Here is a 13,405-nt window from a genome sequence, read left to right as displayed (position 1 = left end):
GGGTGGAGGCAACTCTGGTAGTCATTTCACTTCCTACACTTGGCTGGTGGGAAGAGATCAAAGGGAGTGACACTAAAGATCCGAAGATCCAAGAATTATTCTCAAGGTTCCACAAAGGTGATTTACCCCACTTATGCTGTAAGGAATGGACTTGTATTTTATAAACAGAGGTTAGTGGTGGCTGATGACAAAACCCTTAGGCAAACGTTACTACACCTATTACACACAACCCTATGGGAGGACATTTTGGTTATGATAAGACTCTCAATAGACTCAAAAGGGATTTTTCTTGGGTAGGAGTGAAGGCTGAGGTGAAACAACTTATCAAGAATTGTGACATTTGCGAAAGTGTCAAAACTAACCAAACCAAGCCTAGTGGCCTACTGCAACTGCTTCCAATCCCTTCATAATCGTGGACTCAGATTTCTATGGATTTCATTAAAGGGTTACCCATTTCACAAGGGTTCAATAGTTTATGGGTATTAGTGGATAGACTCATAAAGTATGGTCACTTTATTACTCTAACTCACCATTTCTTTGCAAAAATAGAAGCTCAATTGTTTACAAACCATGTCCTAAAACTGCATGGAATGCCCAATTATATTGTGTCTGACAGAGAAAACACCTTCACTAGCCTTTTTTGCGAGTTTCTTAAGTTACAAGGGGTCTAGCTTGTAATTAGTACTTCTTACCATCCACAATTAGATAGACAATATGAAGCAATTAACAAGTGCATAGAGAATTATTTAAGGTGCTTTACAAGGGATAGGCCTCTGGATTAGGCTCAATGGGTTTCCCTAGTTGAATGGTGGTACAACACCACTAAGCACTCTTCAATTTGTATGACCCATTTCCAAGCCTTGTATGGTTATCCTCCTCTTAGGTTATTAAACTACATGCCAAGGACATCTAAGGTCAAAGTTGTGGAAGAAGCCCTACAGTCAAGGGAACACATGGTACAAATCCTAAAACTAAACCTACAAAGGGCTCAAAATCAAATGAAATTTTGACGACTTGAAACTGCAGTTGACTGTTGCAAGTTGCCAAAATTTAAAGCTCATGCCTAGGTTTTATGGACTTTTTCACCCAAAATGTTGGATCTTAGTGTATCGGCTCCAACTTCCTCCAACCTCAGCCATACATCCAATGTACCATCTATCCCAATTGAAGAAAAAGCTTGGCCAATGGGACTTAACCCTTGCAATCTTTTTGCCAATCAACTTAGAGAGGGTCTTCAACCCAAAACCAGAGAAGGTGTTAAGCCGTCGCGTTTGCAAGTCCAAGAACCTGCCTCTCACTTAGCTACCAGTGCAGTGGCATGGACAACACACTGATGATGCAACCTAGGAGTCATAGGAGCAGGTGAAGCTCTCTTACCCACACCTTGTGGGCAATGTGCTCTAAAGGGGGAGGCTCTATCACATAGGTCAAATTGAAAAAGACTGATTGAAGATATGAAGTTGGGAAGGGGTTTCTATCTTCTGATGTAGGTATTAGGCTAGTGGGCCAAACTGTTATGTTGGGTTTTAAGAATTACTTAACTTGAGTCCAATGGGCCAATAAGCCCATTTGTTAGTCTCAATCTGCTGTTTGTTGTTGCATTGTAAGAGTCTAGAAGGGAATCTATAGGTGGTTATATTCCCACTTGTGTCAATCACTATTTGAGGGTAGGGTATGTATGAAATAAGGAAAGCAAGAAATTATCATAATTCAGTTATACTCTCTCTCTCTCTCTCTCTCTCTCTATATATATATATATATATATATAAGTGAGCTAGTGACCATTTTATTAAGCAATTATCCAGTAAATTTTACAAAGTTCTACATGTTTGTTATAGCCAGGATGTGGGCATGGGTTGGCGTGTTGAGGAAAGCGGCTAGGCTACTATTCAACTGAAGGAAGTAGGATCTGTTTTCGATTCCTAAAACAGGGAAAATATTGGGTCACGGTGGCGCAATCATGGCTCTTGGTTTGCGGTGGCTTTTGGCAACGTTCATGGTGGAGGACGACGAAGAGAAGCAGTGCTAGGTGGTGTACAAGGAGGTACGTCGATTCCGCGACATGATAACCCGGTTGAGCCTCACGGTTTATGTTAAAAAAAGAGGCTGCGCAATGGTAAGGATGGTAGCTGGGTAGTGGTCTTGACTGGTCTCATGAGATACGGTGGCTCGCGTTGGGTCTTTCATGGGGGAGGTGACTTGAACGGGTTGTGTCTTGGGTTTTGGCGGTTGAGGATGTACCTGACATTGAGGTTCCATGCATGGTGTTGTGCAGTTTGCTACATGAGAGAAGGTCAGACGGTGGTGCACGGAAGAGTTGATAGCTGGCGATGTAGCTAACACAAATTACTTAATATTTTCGACAAGTGGGAGTTAATGATTTGCTTTTGTCTCTTCTTCCAAGTAAGAAACCTCAATTTGTTGGGTTTCCGTCCCTCTATCTTTCTATATCTAGCTAACATTGACAAACACTATCATCCTTTTAAGTATTGTCTTTCTATATTTGATTCTAGGTGACAAGTTCAAGCAAGTCACATTCAATGCTTAGATAATGCATAAATTCCACTAATTAAAGATTTTGTATATTTAAAGAGTTAAACGGTAACTCTTTTAACATAGGAGTTGACGTACGTATTGTATTAGTCTTGAATTAGATTTCAGTGACTGTTGGTAAAGGAGTGTCATGGTTGTTAGTTCGAGTAGCAAGCAAGTGGATCTTTAATTGGTTCTTGTGTTAAACTTGGTTGTTATGCTTTGAAGAATGTGCACTTTGGACTTGTATTTCAAAAGGAGTGGTTAAGCAAGTAGAAGAACAAAACCTTAGATCCTTTCTTGTGGAAGGGAATTAGCGAAATTTTGTTATGGCCAGAATATTTTGGGAAATGCTTTATGCATATATCCCGTGGTTTATGAGTTTTGAAAATCAGATGTGAGCATAATGTAAATGTCTTTGTGGTATGTTTGCATCTCTCGTGGTGTGATGTTTTCGTGGAGGCCTTGTGGTTGGATGGTCATTACTTTGAATTTTGTTGTGTTACAAAGATAACTTTTGATTATATAGAGAGTTTGTAACTTTTGACAATAGGAAATCTCATGTAACTTCAAATATCATTAAGATCATAGCAAAATGTGATCACATCAATGTAAAAAATCGTATCTCTAATATTCAATAAACATAAGCTTCCAAAGTACCGATCTAAATGAGTTATTCTCACGAAAATCAGGTTTCTATACATATCATGTGAAATTTATTTTGAACTAGCTTGTCAGTACGTAATCGGTTACTTATCCTTAAGCTTTCCTTCCAAACTTTTGCTTTCGGTCATTGCTACAACGATCGGCAAGTGTTTTAAGTGTTGGCCTAAATACACACGCAAGACTAGCTTGTGTGTTTGACAAAACTATTGGGCTTATGAACCTAATTTGGGCTTCTGTAAAAAATATGGCTTATGGGTCCAATAACAAATCTATTCATTAAGTATCCTAAACGATCGTCATCTTAAATCCTTGTATATTGTATTTTGTAACTCTTAACTATCGCTATGCTTTTAATCAAGAATTTCATGCTTGGAGTATTACACATGCGTCCTATAATGTTGAGGTTCTAGGAGAGATAAATACCACGCAGCAATGAACTAAAGTATGCTTGCTAAATACACCTCACTAGTTAGTTATCGTCCTGATTGGGATCTACTACAAATCTGTATAGATTTTTTTTCTCGAAGTTGAAAATGATTTGGATTGACAATCTTTGGACACAATTGAATTAAAAAAAGTAACAAATATTGTAGCTAATACAACAACTAGGAAGTAAGGAAACATCATTCAAACTATTGCTATGTTGATGCATGTAGTCATGAACATTTTTGGGACTTTTCCCTTTGTAGAATTGGGTTGTACAGTATGATCTCTGGGGTTTAACACAAGGTTGTTTACTTTACCCTCATGAGCTATCATATTTTTGTTATCATTTTCGTTTATCTATGTTTTTAAGGTCACTAGTCTCAAGAATATATTTATAGGATTGGTTGAATTGCGTGCTCATGTGGAAATGCCCTGCTTTTCTTGATATTTAATGAGTTGTAATTTCTTTGCTATCTAAAGGTATAGATTATTCACGAAATAGAAAGAGGAAAAATAATCCAACATGAAACAGTATAGACTAATGCTTGATTTATGCTATCCTTGCTATAATCTGGACAATTTTAGGACTCTAACAAGTCATTTCTTTGCCCTTGTATTAGTATCAAAATGACTATTGTGGAGGAATGTCCATTGAAGTAAAATGAGCATGGCTCAACATTATGACAAATAGCTTTTTTTTTTCTCCATAATTTCCATTATAAAAATGCTTTAACCACAAAGAGATTCCACAAAAGTAAACTCACAAACTGACTTGACTTAATTTGGTACGTTAAATTTTAAAATTACTTTTATTGTAAAGTAAATCTAATGTATTATATGAAGCCATGTCAGTTTGGAGGTTTACTTCTGTAAAATCTTTTTATAGATATAACACTTCTCTTTGCATTATGTTAGTTGCTTGTTCTGCATTGAAGTTAAGATGTCATGTCCACTTTCAAGCAACATTGGCTAACGAGTAGTCTCAGCTGGTTGAGTTTTTCTTTTTTTTTTTTTCATTACTTTGAGAGTTGTGTTTTGCTTTATATTGTGTCTCATATTTATCCCATTTTTCTCCGTCGGATTGCTTGATGATGATTTGCCTTAAAGAGCTAACATGCATACATTAATCTGTTTAACCTTTTTGTTTGTGGCGTTTACTATCTTTTAAATTTTATTTTCTTTTGATTGGGTTGCTATTGTAAATATTAAAATTTGATCATGTGCTTATGATGGATTGTTTCACATGTTTCCTATGAAGATAAAAGAATTAATGATCTTATTTAAAAATTCGTTGTAACCGGATTTCTCCTTCTAGCACTTTGTATCACACCTTCAAGAGGTTTTAGTGTAGCATTTTGGTAGCACTTTGCTTATACTTAGATGTTCACGTCACAATTCTTATATTAATTTGTCTATGATTTCTAATGTGAAGCTTACATTTAATGCTTTTCATGTATCGTGTCAGTATTTTAGATATTGGAGTATTCATACAATTATGATAAGTTGCATATATATTATGAAGCTTATATTAAATGCTTTTCATATATCAAGTGATCAGTATTACATGCTTTGCACGTGCAGTCCCCATTAGGGTTCACTCCTAAAAGGGTAATGATACCCTTATATCCCATTACTACTTATTTACTACTCAAATCTACGTGACTTTATTCTTTTTCTCTTTAGCTTTGCCTTTTGCCCTTTTGTGCTGGAGACGAGGCTCCGCCTGGTTCACGGTGGAGAGGAAAGGTGTGAAAATTTTAGGGTTTGAGATTGTAGTTATGAATTTTAAAAGGAAAATGAAACTGATAGAGAGATTTGAATCTCAGAGATGGTGGAGGGATTGACAGGCATGTTCCTAAAACTAAGAGATTTGAATATCTGATAGTCGGACATAAAACTTATGACAAAAGATAGAGCAGAAGACAGAACGAAAGGAAGAAAAAAAAAAATAGTCACGTAAGCTTGTGGAGTAGTAAGGGTATCATTACCAGTCCAAAATAGACAGATCAGACCCCAAAATCGTAAAGAAACTGACAATTTGGTGGAATGAGTTAAATTGGCCAGCATGAACAATCTACTCACAACCAAAGCTGCAATGGATTCAAGTTTGCTTGACTAGCCATCCCAAGCACACCATACCTACAAACAACCACCAGGATACTTTTGCAGCCTTACTTGGAAACGGAACCATATATAGATGCTTGCCCAAGTCAAATACAGAAGCACCAAAGACGTGAAAAACACATAGCAAAAGACAACTGAAACACCTTAAATGGATGAGCAAGCACAGACGGACTGCAAAACGTAGCAAATTCAAACATGGAATTTTAATTTGTTTGAATACTTATAAGCATGTTGGAGATAAGTACATCTCCAAGCTAGCTCGCCATGAAGACTCCTACTTCGGCATTAAGAAGTGCGACCCTCAAACTTCTGATTTTATGGGTTCTATGGATGCCATTAAGGGCATGTTCTGAGAAGTACAGGCAACCAGTACATGATACAAAATCAATGAGAGAGAGGTATGAAAGCTGGGTGGCAATGCATGGCCGAAGATACAGCAATAAACAGGAATGGGAAATGCGTTTTGGAATTTACCAATTTAACGTCCAGTTCATTGACAGCATCAATTCTCAGAATTTGTCATTCCAACTCGTTGATAATAGATTTGCAGATATGACAAACGAGGAGTTTAGAGCCAACTACTTGGGATTTAGAGCCATGGCCTTGTGGCATCCACAGAAAAAGACAAACTTCAGCTATGACAAGAGTATCGATTTGCCATCAAGCGTGGATTGGAGAAAGAAAGGCGCGGTTACTCCAATTAAGGATCAGAGCCAATGTGGTAGGGATTTTGTACCTCTTTCCCAGAGTAATTTTGAGCGTTAAGAGCATGGTTGATGCCTACTAACTAGAGAATTGACTGCTAAAACGGTTTTTTCAAGCTTTCAAAACACTAGTCACTTCGTGCTGTTATAAATGACTATAACAGTAATAATAACAACAACAACAGGAACAATGACAGCATCCATATATAAGAAAATAATACGATGATGACGACAATGGTGAGGATGAAATAGGCCAGTAACATCATAATGCCTGAGAGTAGCTAAATCAGAGTTTTTGTTATTTGCAGAATTACAAGTATTCCGGCGCCACTGTAATTATTAAATGCTGCTTTTAAATTTATTGATGTTGCCAGTCTTAAATCTTAATCCCAAAGATTACAGGCAAGCAAACTCTAATACTACCTGCTTTTAATTCAGGTAGCTGTTGGGCATTCTCTTCAGTGGCAGCTGTGGAAGGTATCAACAAAATCAAAACAGGAAAGCTGAAATCTCTGTCAGAACAAGAGCTTATGGACTGTGATTTCAACACCTGGAATCATGGCTGCGATGGTGGATTCATGGACAAAGCATTTGCATTCATAAAAAAGAATGGTGGACTCACCACAGAAGAAAACTACCCTTACAAAGGATCACATGGCACCTGCAAGAAATCCAAAGAAAAAAACCATGCAGTGAAAATAAGTGGCTATGAGAGGGTACCTGCCAATAATGAGAAAAAACTGCAAGCAGCAGTTGCTCACCAACCCGTATCTGTAGCTGTAGATGCTTCTAGTCGGGAATTTCAATTCTATTCTAAAGGTATATTTAGTGGCCACTGTGGAACTGAACTCAATCATGGAGTCGCAGCAGTTGGCTATGGAGAAGAAGGTGGTAACAAGTACTGGCTGGTGAAGAATTCATGGAGCACTGACTGGGGTGAATCTGGTTATATAAAGTTGAGGCGTGATCTCAAAAATAAGCATGGTACTTGCGGCATTGCCATGGAGGCTAGCTACCCTCTTAAGAAATGAGCAATCTTGTTTGTTAAATTTGGCATTTTGTGTATGCAGAACAACAGGAAGTTAGCCTTATCAAGTTAATCTTGTGTAGCAAGTTCATGTAAACTTCAAATAAAAGATGAAATAAACTAAAACCTTGTCATATATATACGAAACGGGAAAATGGGACTTAATCATTGTTCACAGAGCTTCTCCAAGAACAAATTTTAATCCTACCTGCAGATCATAACCTGGAATAGTCGATAACTTTATCGTTTGGTTATCAGAATCTTCATTTTTACCTTTTTTAGTTTTTTAATTTCCATTCATGTTGAGATCTATTTTCATCGACCTTAAATTAGCCATTTCATGCAGATTATGGTAACCATATGAAGTTTCTACCGCAGTAAGAGCTTTTCAATGCCATACTCAGTATCATGGAGACAGCCCAACGTTCAGCTAATGTTTATTGGAATATGCCAACCCTTCTGCCTTAGACTAGGCGAATCTCGCCATTGGTGTTGCATAAATCAAACGAGTATGGAGTCTCAATTAGAAAAGTCACAGATTGTCTGAAAAAGATGGAAATGACTTTTGGCATTCAACTGATTAAAATGGAAAAAAGTGATTTATCAGCAACAAAACGTCCAACTGAAGGTTGAACTAAGCAGGTTTCAACCTCATTAGGATGCACTAGAGAAATGAAGATACAAGGATATATTCAACTCAGAAAAATGAACTTCCGACGATTCTATGATTTTAAGGATCAGGAGTTCCAGGAGGCAGTTGGGTGGCCGCATTTCGCCAAAGAGAGAAACAGTCCTAAAACAGATTTACATGGCAACGGCTTGAAGAAGCTGTTACATCGTACCTGTCTTGAGACGGCAACTCCTAATTCTTTCTAGTATATCTATGTCAATAGGCCCTAGGAAACAGTGTTCAAAGGCTGGATTATCAGTTAAACCATTGTACGTGGCAACAACCAACAAGATGACTTGTAAAGCCAATTCTAGCCAAAAACAAGGAATTCTTTTCAAACAATAATTGTTTATTAATTTTACAGACAAAAAAGAAAGCTATTTAATCCAGCTTCTAAAAATTATAACCAAATTGTATAACACAAAATTCCCAGGATTAATGATATATTTTGGGGGGGAAAAAAGGCCCCGGACAAAGTAGCCCTGTGAGAAATTAAAAGAACGTTGGAGGGAAGATAAAAAAGAGGACTGACATATGTAGAGAATCGATTTAACTACTGCTGGAAGTCTGAAGACAGGATAGAAAGCAGACGGGGGAATTCAACAAATTAACAGCAACCTTCCACTGTGTACCTTCGCTTCTTAATTTCAGTATAAATTTTCCTAATATTTTCCATAATTAACCTGTTTTTCTATTGCCAAGTTTCCAAATGTCACATGTAATGTATATTCGAAAAACCGAGACTTGTCCACTGTAACTGAAACAAAAAAGAGACTTGTCAACTGTAACTGCAAAGGACAATGGATTGAAGGGGGATACTCATTCCCATGACAGTCAATCGACCTCCAAAAAGGATTTCCTATGCATAGCTAAACATCGGGCTGCTTTCTAATACGTGAAGGATTTAAACTCCATTCATGTATTTCTTTCAATCCGGAATATATTTTGCTCTAATGGTCTAGCTGGAGGAACAGAAACACAAGGACTCCAGTTTTGCAATGTAACAAGCTTGAGTACTCCTTCCTGTTCATTTTAAAAAGGAGTTGGGCGCCCCTCTTGAGCATCAGTTGCAGGTATGAGCAGCAACATTTTCCATGGAAGGTAATGCAGCTGAGCGCCTGACAAAATAATACTGACACCAAAGTTCAGAAGCTAGTTGCTGTTGCAAAATTTACTAGGTCCGTCCCAGATTGAGCTTTACCTAGCCCACTCCCAAAGCAACTGCAATGTGCTAAGACCTTAACTCTGAGAATCTTTGCCTAACAGTACAAGCAAGCTCCCATTCCCCAATACCAGCAAGCCTCTCAACCACCTTTTGCCTGACCTTGATATACGGTAAAAAACCTCTCTCTGCCATCCCCATCGCAACCTTTCCAGCCAAAATATACTCACTACACTCCAAACAACCCTCAAGGACAACCTCATAGCTGTCAAACCCAACAGCAGAACCCTCTCTCTCCAAGAACTCAATCATCTCAACTGCTTTCCATATCTCTCTGTTTGCCCGCAATGCTACTGCTACCTTTACCACTGTTGCCTGCCTTGGCATCAATCCCATTTTTGCCACCATTTCCTTCAGCATATCTGTGGCATCGTTAGTTTTTCTGACTGTAGACAGTGCACCAATCACAATGCCATAACTCTCCAAATCAGGAACACATCCTGCCCCAACCATGCCCTTCAAAACTTTAACTGCCTCCACCAATTGATCAACACGGCAGAGAGATGATATCAGATAATTACATGTACCACAGTCAGGACGATATCCAATTGATTGCATCTCCAATAGGATGTTAGGGACACATTCAGATTGGCATCGGCGTTCCAGCCATGCTGAGGAGAGGAGGAGATGAGTTTGCAGGACAGGGATGCAGCCAGAGTAAAGCATTCTTTGAAGAATGGCAAGTGCAAGAGGGAGGGGTTTGGGGCTTTGGAGTGTGTATAAAAGAAGACATGCATAGGCTATCCAGGGACGAGAGCGAGGTCTAAGAGGGATAAAAGACTGCAAAATTTCATCAATGATTTGCATTCTGATGTTCCGAGGAAAGGTCGAGAGGAATGAGAATGGATTTGGATTCTGGATGGCTTCTTTTGAAGAAAGAAGGTCAGGAATCTTTTGGTACATTTTGACTGCAACTGCAGCTTTTAAAGATTCTTCTAGTGGTGGGAGTGAGGAATATCGGTGAAGCGAAGTAAGTCGGAAGAGACAATAATGAAAAAGAGGACCAGATCTGTAAAGTTTTGCTGCTCCAGTTACCATATTTGAGGCCATAGAACATCACTATCCCAGTGGGGCAGCATGTGTCACAGCATGAACCTGCAGAGTTTGGTCTTTATTAATGACAAGAGCAGGAAAAATGTATGGGATGAAGACTTAGTAAATAGAAGATAAGGAAACATACATCACATGATAAAACAATATGTTAAGCTTCTTCAAAGGGAAGGTTGAAGGGTATGATTGTCACACCACATACCCAGGGGCGAACCCTTCTAACTTGAAATCCACAATAATAAGAACTTAGATACAAAAATCCTCCAATCTTAATTATCCCAACAACTCTTCCAGAGAATTTTTTTTTTTTTTTATAGGTAACCCTTCCAGAGAAAATAAACTAAACACTAATAAATATTATCCCAAAATCTAACAAAACTAGTTATGCCACATGACACTTATCACACATTTCTCTTCTAATCTTGTCACATGTCATTTATTCCAACTATCACAATCATCAAAGTCATCTGAAAAATAGTGGAGATAAAGGGGTGAGTTATCAACAACTCAGTAAGTAGCGAACCTATACCAATGTATAACCATGAGCTAGTCACAAAATGCTGAACAAAACAAAGTCTCGAAATAACATAGCGATATTTCAGAAATGTATATTTATAATAATAATTACTTATCAAAAAAATTTATTTACAATAATATAGACAAAAGACCTTTGGCAAAAGCATAACTGAAACAACATCATAACAAAATAGAAGCCATGTTTACTCCCGTGGCAAGGTTGTGCAAACCTCGGCAGCCAACTAGGTAAAAACAGAACTTGAAATCTCCCCCTTTTAAATTCGGTGCACCAAGCGTGCATATAGGAAAGACCTACCAATAGAGATGTTGGTACCAGCGTAATAACAGAGGCCACAATTTTACACCCATGGTAAGGTCAGAACAAAAGCAAAAACAAAAATTTATGCCATATGGTTTTCAAATACAATACCATAATACAACAAAGTATTGAATAGATAAATATCATATATTCACATAAAAATTTCAGGCATCATCATTTTTATGCGGTTGTGTACAAAGTACCAAAAATGCTCATGTGTACAAGTCATGACAAAAATACTTTATTTTTACGTTCAGATACAAAGAATAGTGCAGAAAACAACCGTCAAGTTTTTCACAAAATCAACCTCAGTCAGTTTTTGGCAAAGTCAAGCATAAAAGCACCGCTCCCCTGAACTACACAACTGAGTTGAGCAAAACTGATCGAAAGCTAACAGAAGTCTATACAATCTATAAGTATGAAAAATAAATAACCTAACACTTCTAAAATAAATGAGACAAAACATGTTAAATAACTCCATGACAATAACCCAATGATTCCCATTATTCTAACCCGATCACTCGCAACTTCAAGCCATAACTTCCAAGACTGGTCAGAACCACCATAATTTCACATATGTCCATTCAAATATTTCTTAAACACTCAGTACCTACGACCCATTTAATCAAATCTAACCACATCTCATCAAATATGTTTATACCACAGATTCCATATCTGAACATTTTGATAAATTGCATAGATACTCCGCACAGCCCTCTATTAATTATCATCCCGACCTAATTGACAACCGATGCAAATAAGCCTCTTTTTATCTTCTAGCCGACACTTTGAACCTCCAAGATTATTCTAGATATTTACCCAACTCCCCAAAGCAAGTTTATAAAGTCACCCAAACTCCACAACCGTACCATCTTCATCGCGCCCAATTTTCTGCCTGCCCAAGACGTGCACACCCAAATTCTCTTGAAGCTAACACTCGAAACCAAACTCCAAGAAGTCAACCCATAAACCGCCCGAAGGGACCACCATAACCTAATGCATCTAAATTACTTACCAGAACCAGAGACATAACTAACCAATTTTGCTGCCATACAATCAGTCACAAATTTTGACATTAATCCGCCCCAAACCCGATTTCCCAATTCGAACTAAATTACCAATTTCGACCTTGACCTTAACATCCAACAAACCTCAACTTACCGACTGTTCAACCGCCATAACAGCAACACAATTCTCCAACTAACAATCCAGCTTACTTCAAGAGACGGACTGCATGTTGGCGTTTGAACCCGGCGTGTCGTGCGACGTACTCCAAGTACGGTGTTGCGGAGGCTGCGGCAGGCTGTATAGGGATGAGCTATTAGTGAGATGGAGAGAGAGAGAGAGAGAGAGAGAGAGAGAGAGAGAGAGAGATAAGGACAGAGCGAGGTGGAAGGGAACTTACCGGCAAGATGAAGCTGCAACCGGAGGCTGCAAGGGACTGCGGAGCCAGAGAACGTCAACGGAAAACTGACAGAGGGGAGAGATAGAGAGAGAGAGAGAGAGAGAGAGAGAGACTGAAAGAGAGAGGAACCGAGGAACAGAAATATCGACGGAGCGAGACTTAAATACGGCGATGTGCTTGTGGTGCAAGGCTTCGGCTGCGGTGGAGGCGGCGTGGTGCAGCGGACGGACGGAACAGAGGGCGGACGGCGTGCAGCGGAGAATCACAGAATGAGAGAGATGTGCCCGGGGGGGTGGGGGTGGGGTGGGGGTGGTGGTGGTGGCGCTGGTGGGGGGCGCGCTTGACAGGGAAGAAGAAATTGTTAGTTTAGTCGACGTCGTTTTGATTTCTTTCCTGGCTGGTTGGGCTCATAACAGATCTTGGGCCTACGAATCCGGCTGGCCTGCTACAGTATCGGACTATGACAATAATATTAATTAAGTATTAGGCAAGGAGGGTGATTGCCGTCCAGCTCTTACTATCGACGTGATTTGCTAAGCACAAAGGAAAAGAAAGAGTATTTTAAATATAAATGAAAGCATGTTTCAGTCCGGGCTAAATAGAAGAACCGTTTATCTCATTTTTTTTTATCATTTTAATTTTTTAATATTTTTATATAAAATATAATAAATAATTTAATTTTTTTTAAATACTAAAACAATAATTATATTAAAAAATACTATTCTAATAATATTTTATTTAATT

At 38.5% G+C, this 13,405-nt stretch overlaps 2 protein-coding genes across 3 annotated transcripts; one reads left to right on the top strand and one right to left on the bottom strand.

Moving 5' to 3' along the window:
* Window positions 1-5,914: 5,914 nt before the first annotated feature.
* On the top strand, window positions 5,915-7,615 carry LOC122307833 (ervatamin-B-like). Its single transcript, XM_043120940.1, has 2 exons — window positions 5,915-6,469; window positions 6,891-7,615. Exons 1-2 carry the CDS (start codon window positions 6,013-6,015, stop codon window positions 7,481-7,483), a joined length of 1,050 nt encoding a protein of 349 aa, XP_042976874.1. The 5' UTR covers window positions 5,915-6,012; the 3' UTR covers window positions 7,484-7,615.
* A 1,132-nt stretch (window positions 7,616-8,747) lies between these two features.
* Window positions 8,748-12,974, bottom strand: LOC122307834 (pentatricopeptide repeat-containing protein At1g06270). Of its 2 annotated transcripts, XM_043120942.1 has the most exons (3): window positions 12,662-12,974; window positions 12,418-12,559; window positions 8,748-10,466 (listed from the first exon to the last, which is right to left on the bottom strand). In XM_043120942.1, the coding sequence occupies exon 3, from the start codon at window positions 10,419-10,421 to the stop codon at window positions 9,381-9,383; it is 1,041 nt and encodes a 346-aa protein (XP_042976876.1). In that variant the 5' UTR covers window positions 10,422-10,466; window positions 12,418-12,559; window positions 12,662-12,974; the 3' UTR covers window positions 8,748-9,380. The 2 variants fall into 2 exon arrangements, with proteins under 2 accessions (XP_042976876.1, XP_042976877.1); XM_043120943.1 differs by lacking the exons at window positions 12,418-12,559; window positions 12,662-12,974 and adding an exon at window positions 10,552-12,404.
* Window positions 12,975-13,405: the final 431 nt, after the last annotated feature.

This window comes from Carya illinoinensis, chromosome 4 (genome assembly GCF_018687715.1).
Source record: "Carya illinoinensis cultivar Pawnee chromosome 4, C.illinoinensisPawnee_v1, whole genome shotgun sequence".
Taxonomy (NCBI): Eukaryota; Viridiplantae; Streptophyta; class Magnoliopsida; order Fagales; family Juglandaceae; genus Carya; species Carya illinoinensis.
The sequence above is the reverse complement of the archived record's forward strand: the minus strand, read 5'-3'. Positions and strand labels throughout refer to the sequence as shown.

Excerpts from the sequence above, each read along its gene's own strand:
- LOC122307833 (XM_043120940.1), top strand. The coding sequence starts at position 6,013 with ATGAAGACTCCTACTTCGGCATTAAGAAGTGCGACCCTCAAACTTCTG. Across the intron at positions 6,470-6,890 it reads TAAGGATCAGAGCCAATGTG|GTAGCTGTTGGGCATTCTCT; the intron begins GTAGGGATTTTG and ends CTTTTAATTCAG.
- LOC122307834 (XM_043120942.1), bottom strand. The coding sequence starts at position 10,421 with ATGGCCTCAAATATGGTAACTGGAGCAGCAAAACTTTACAGATCTGGT.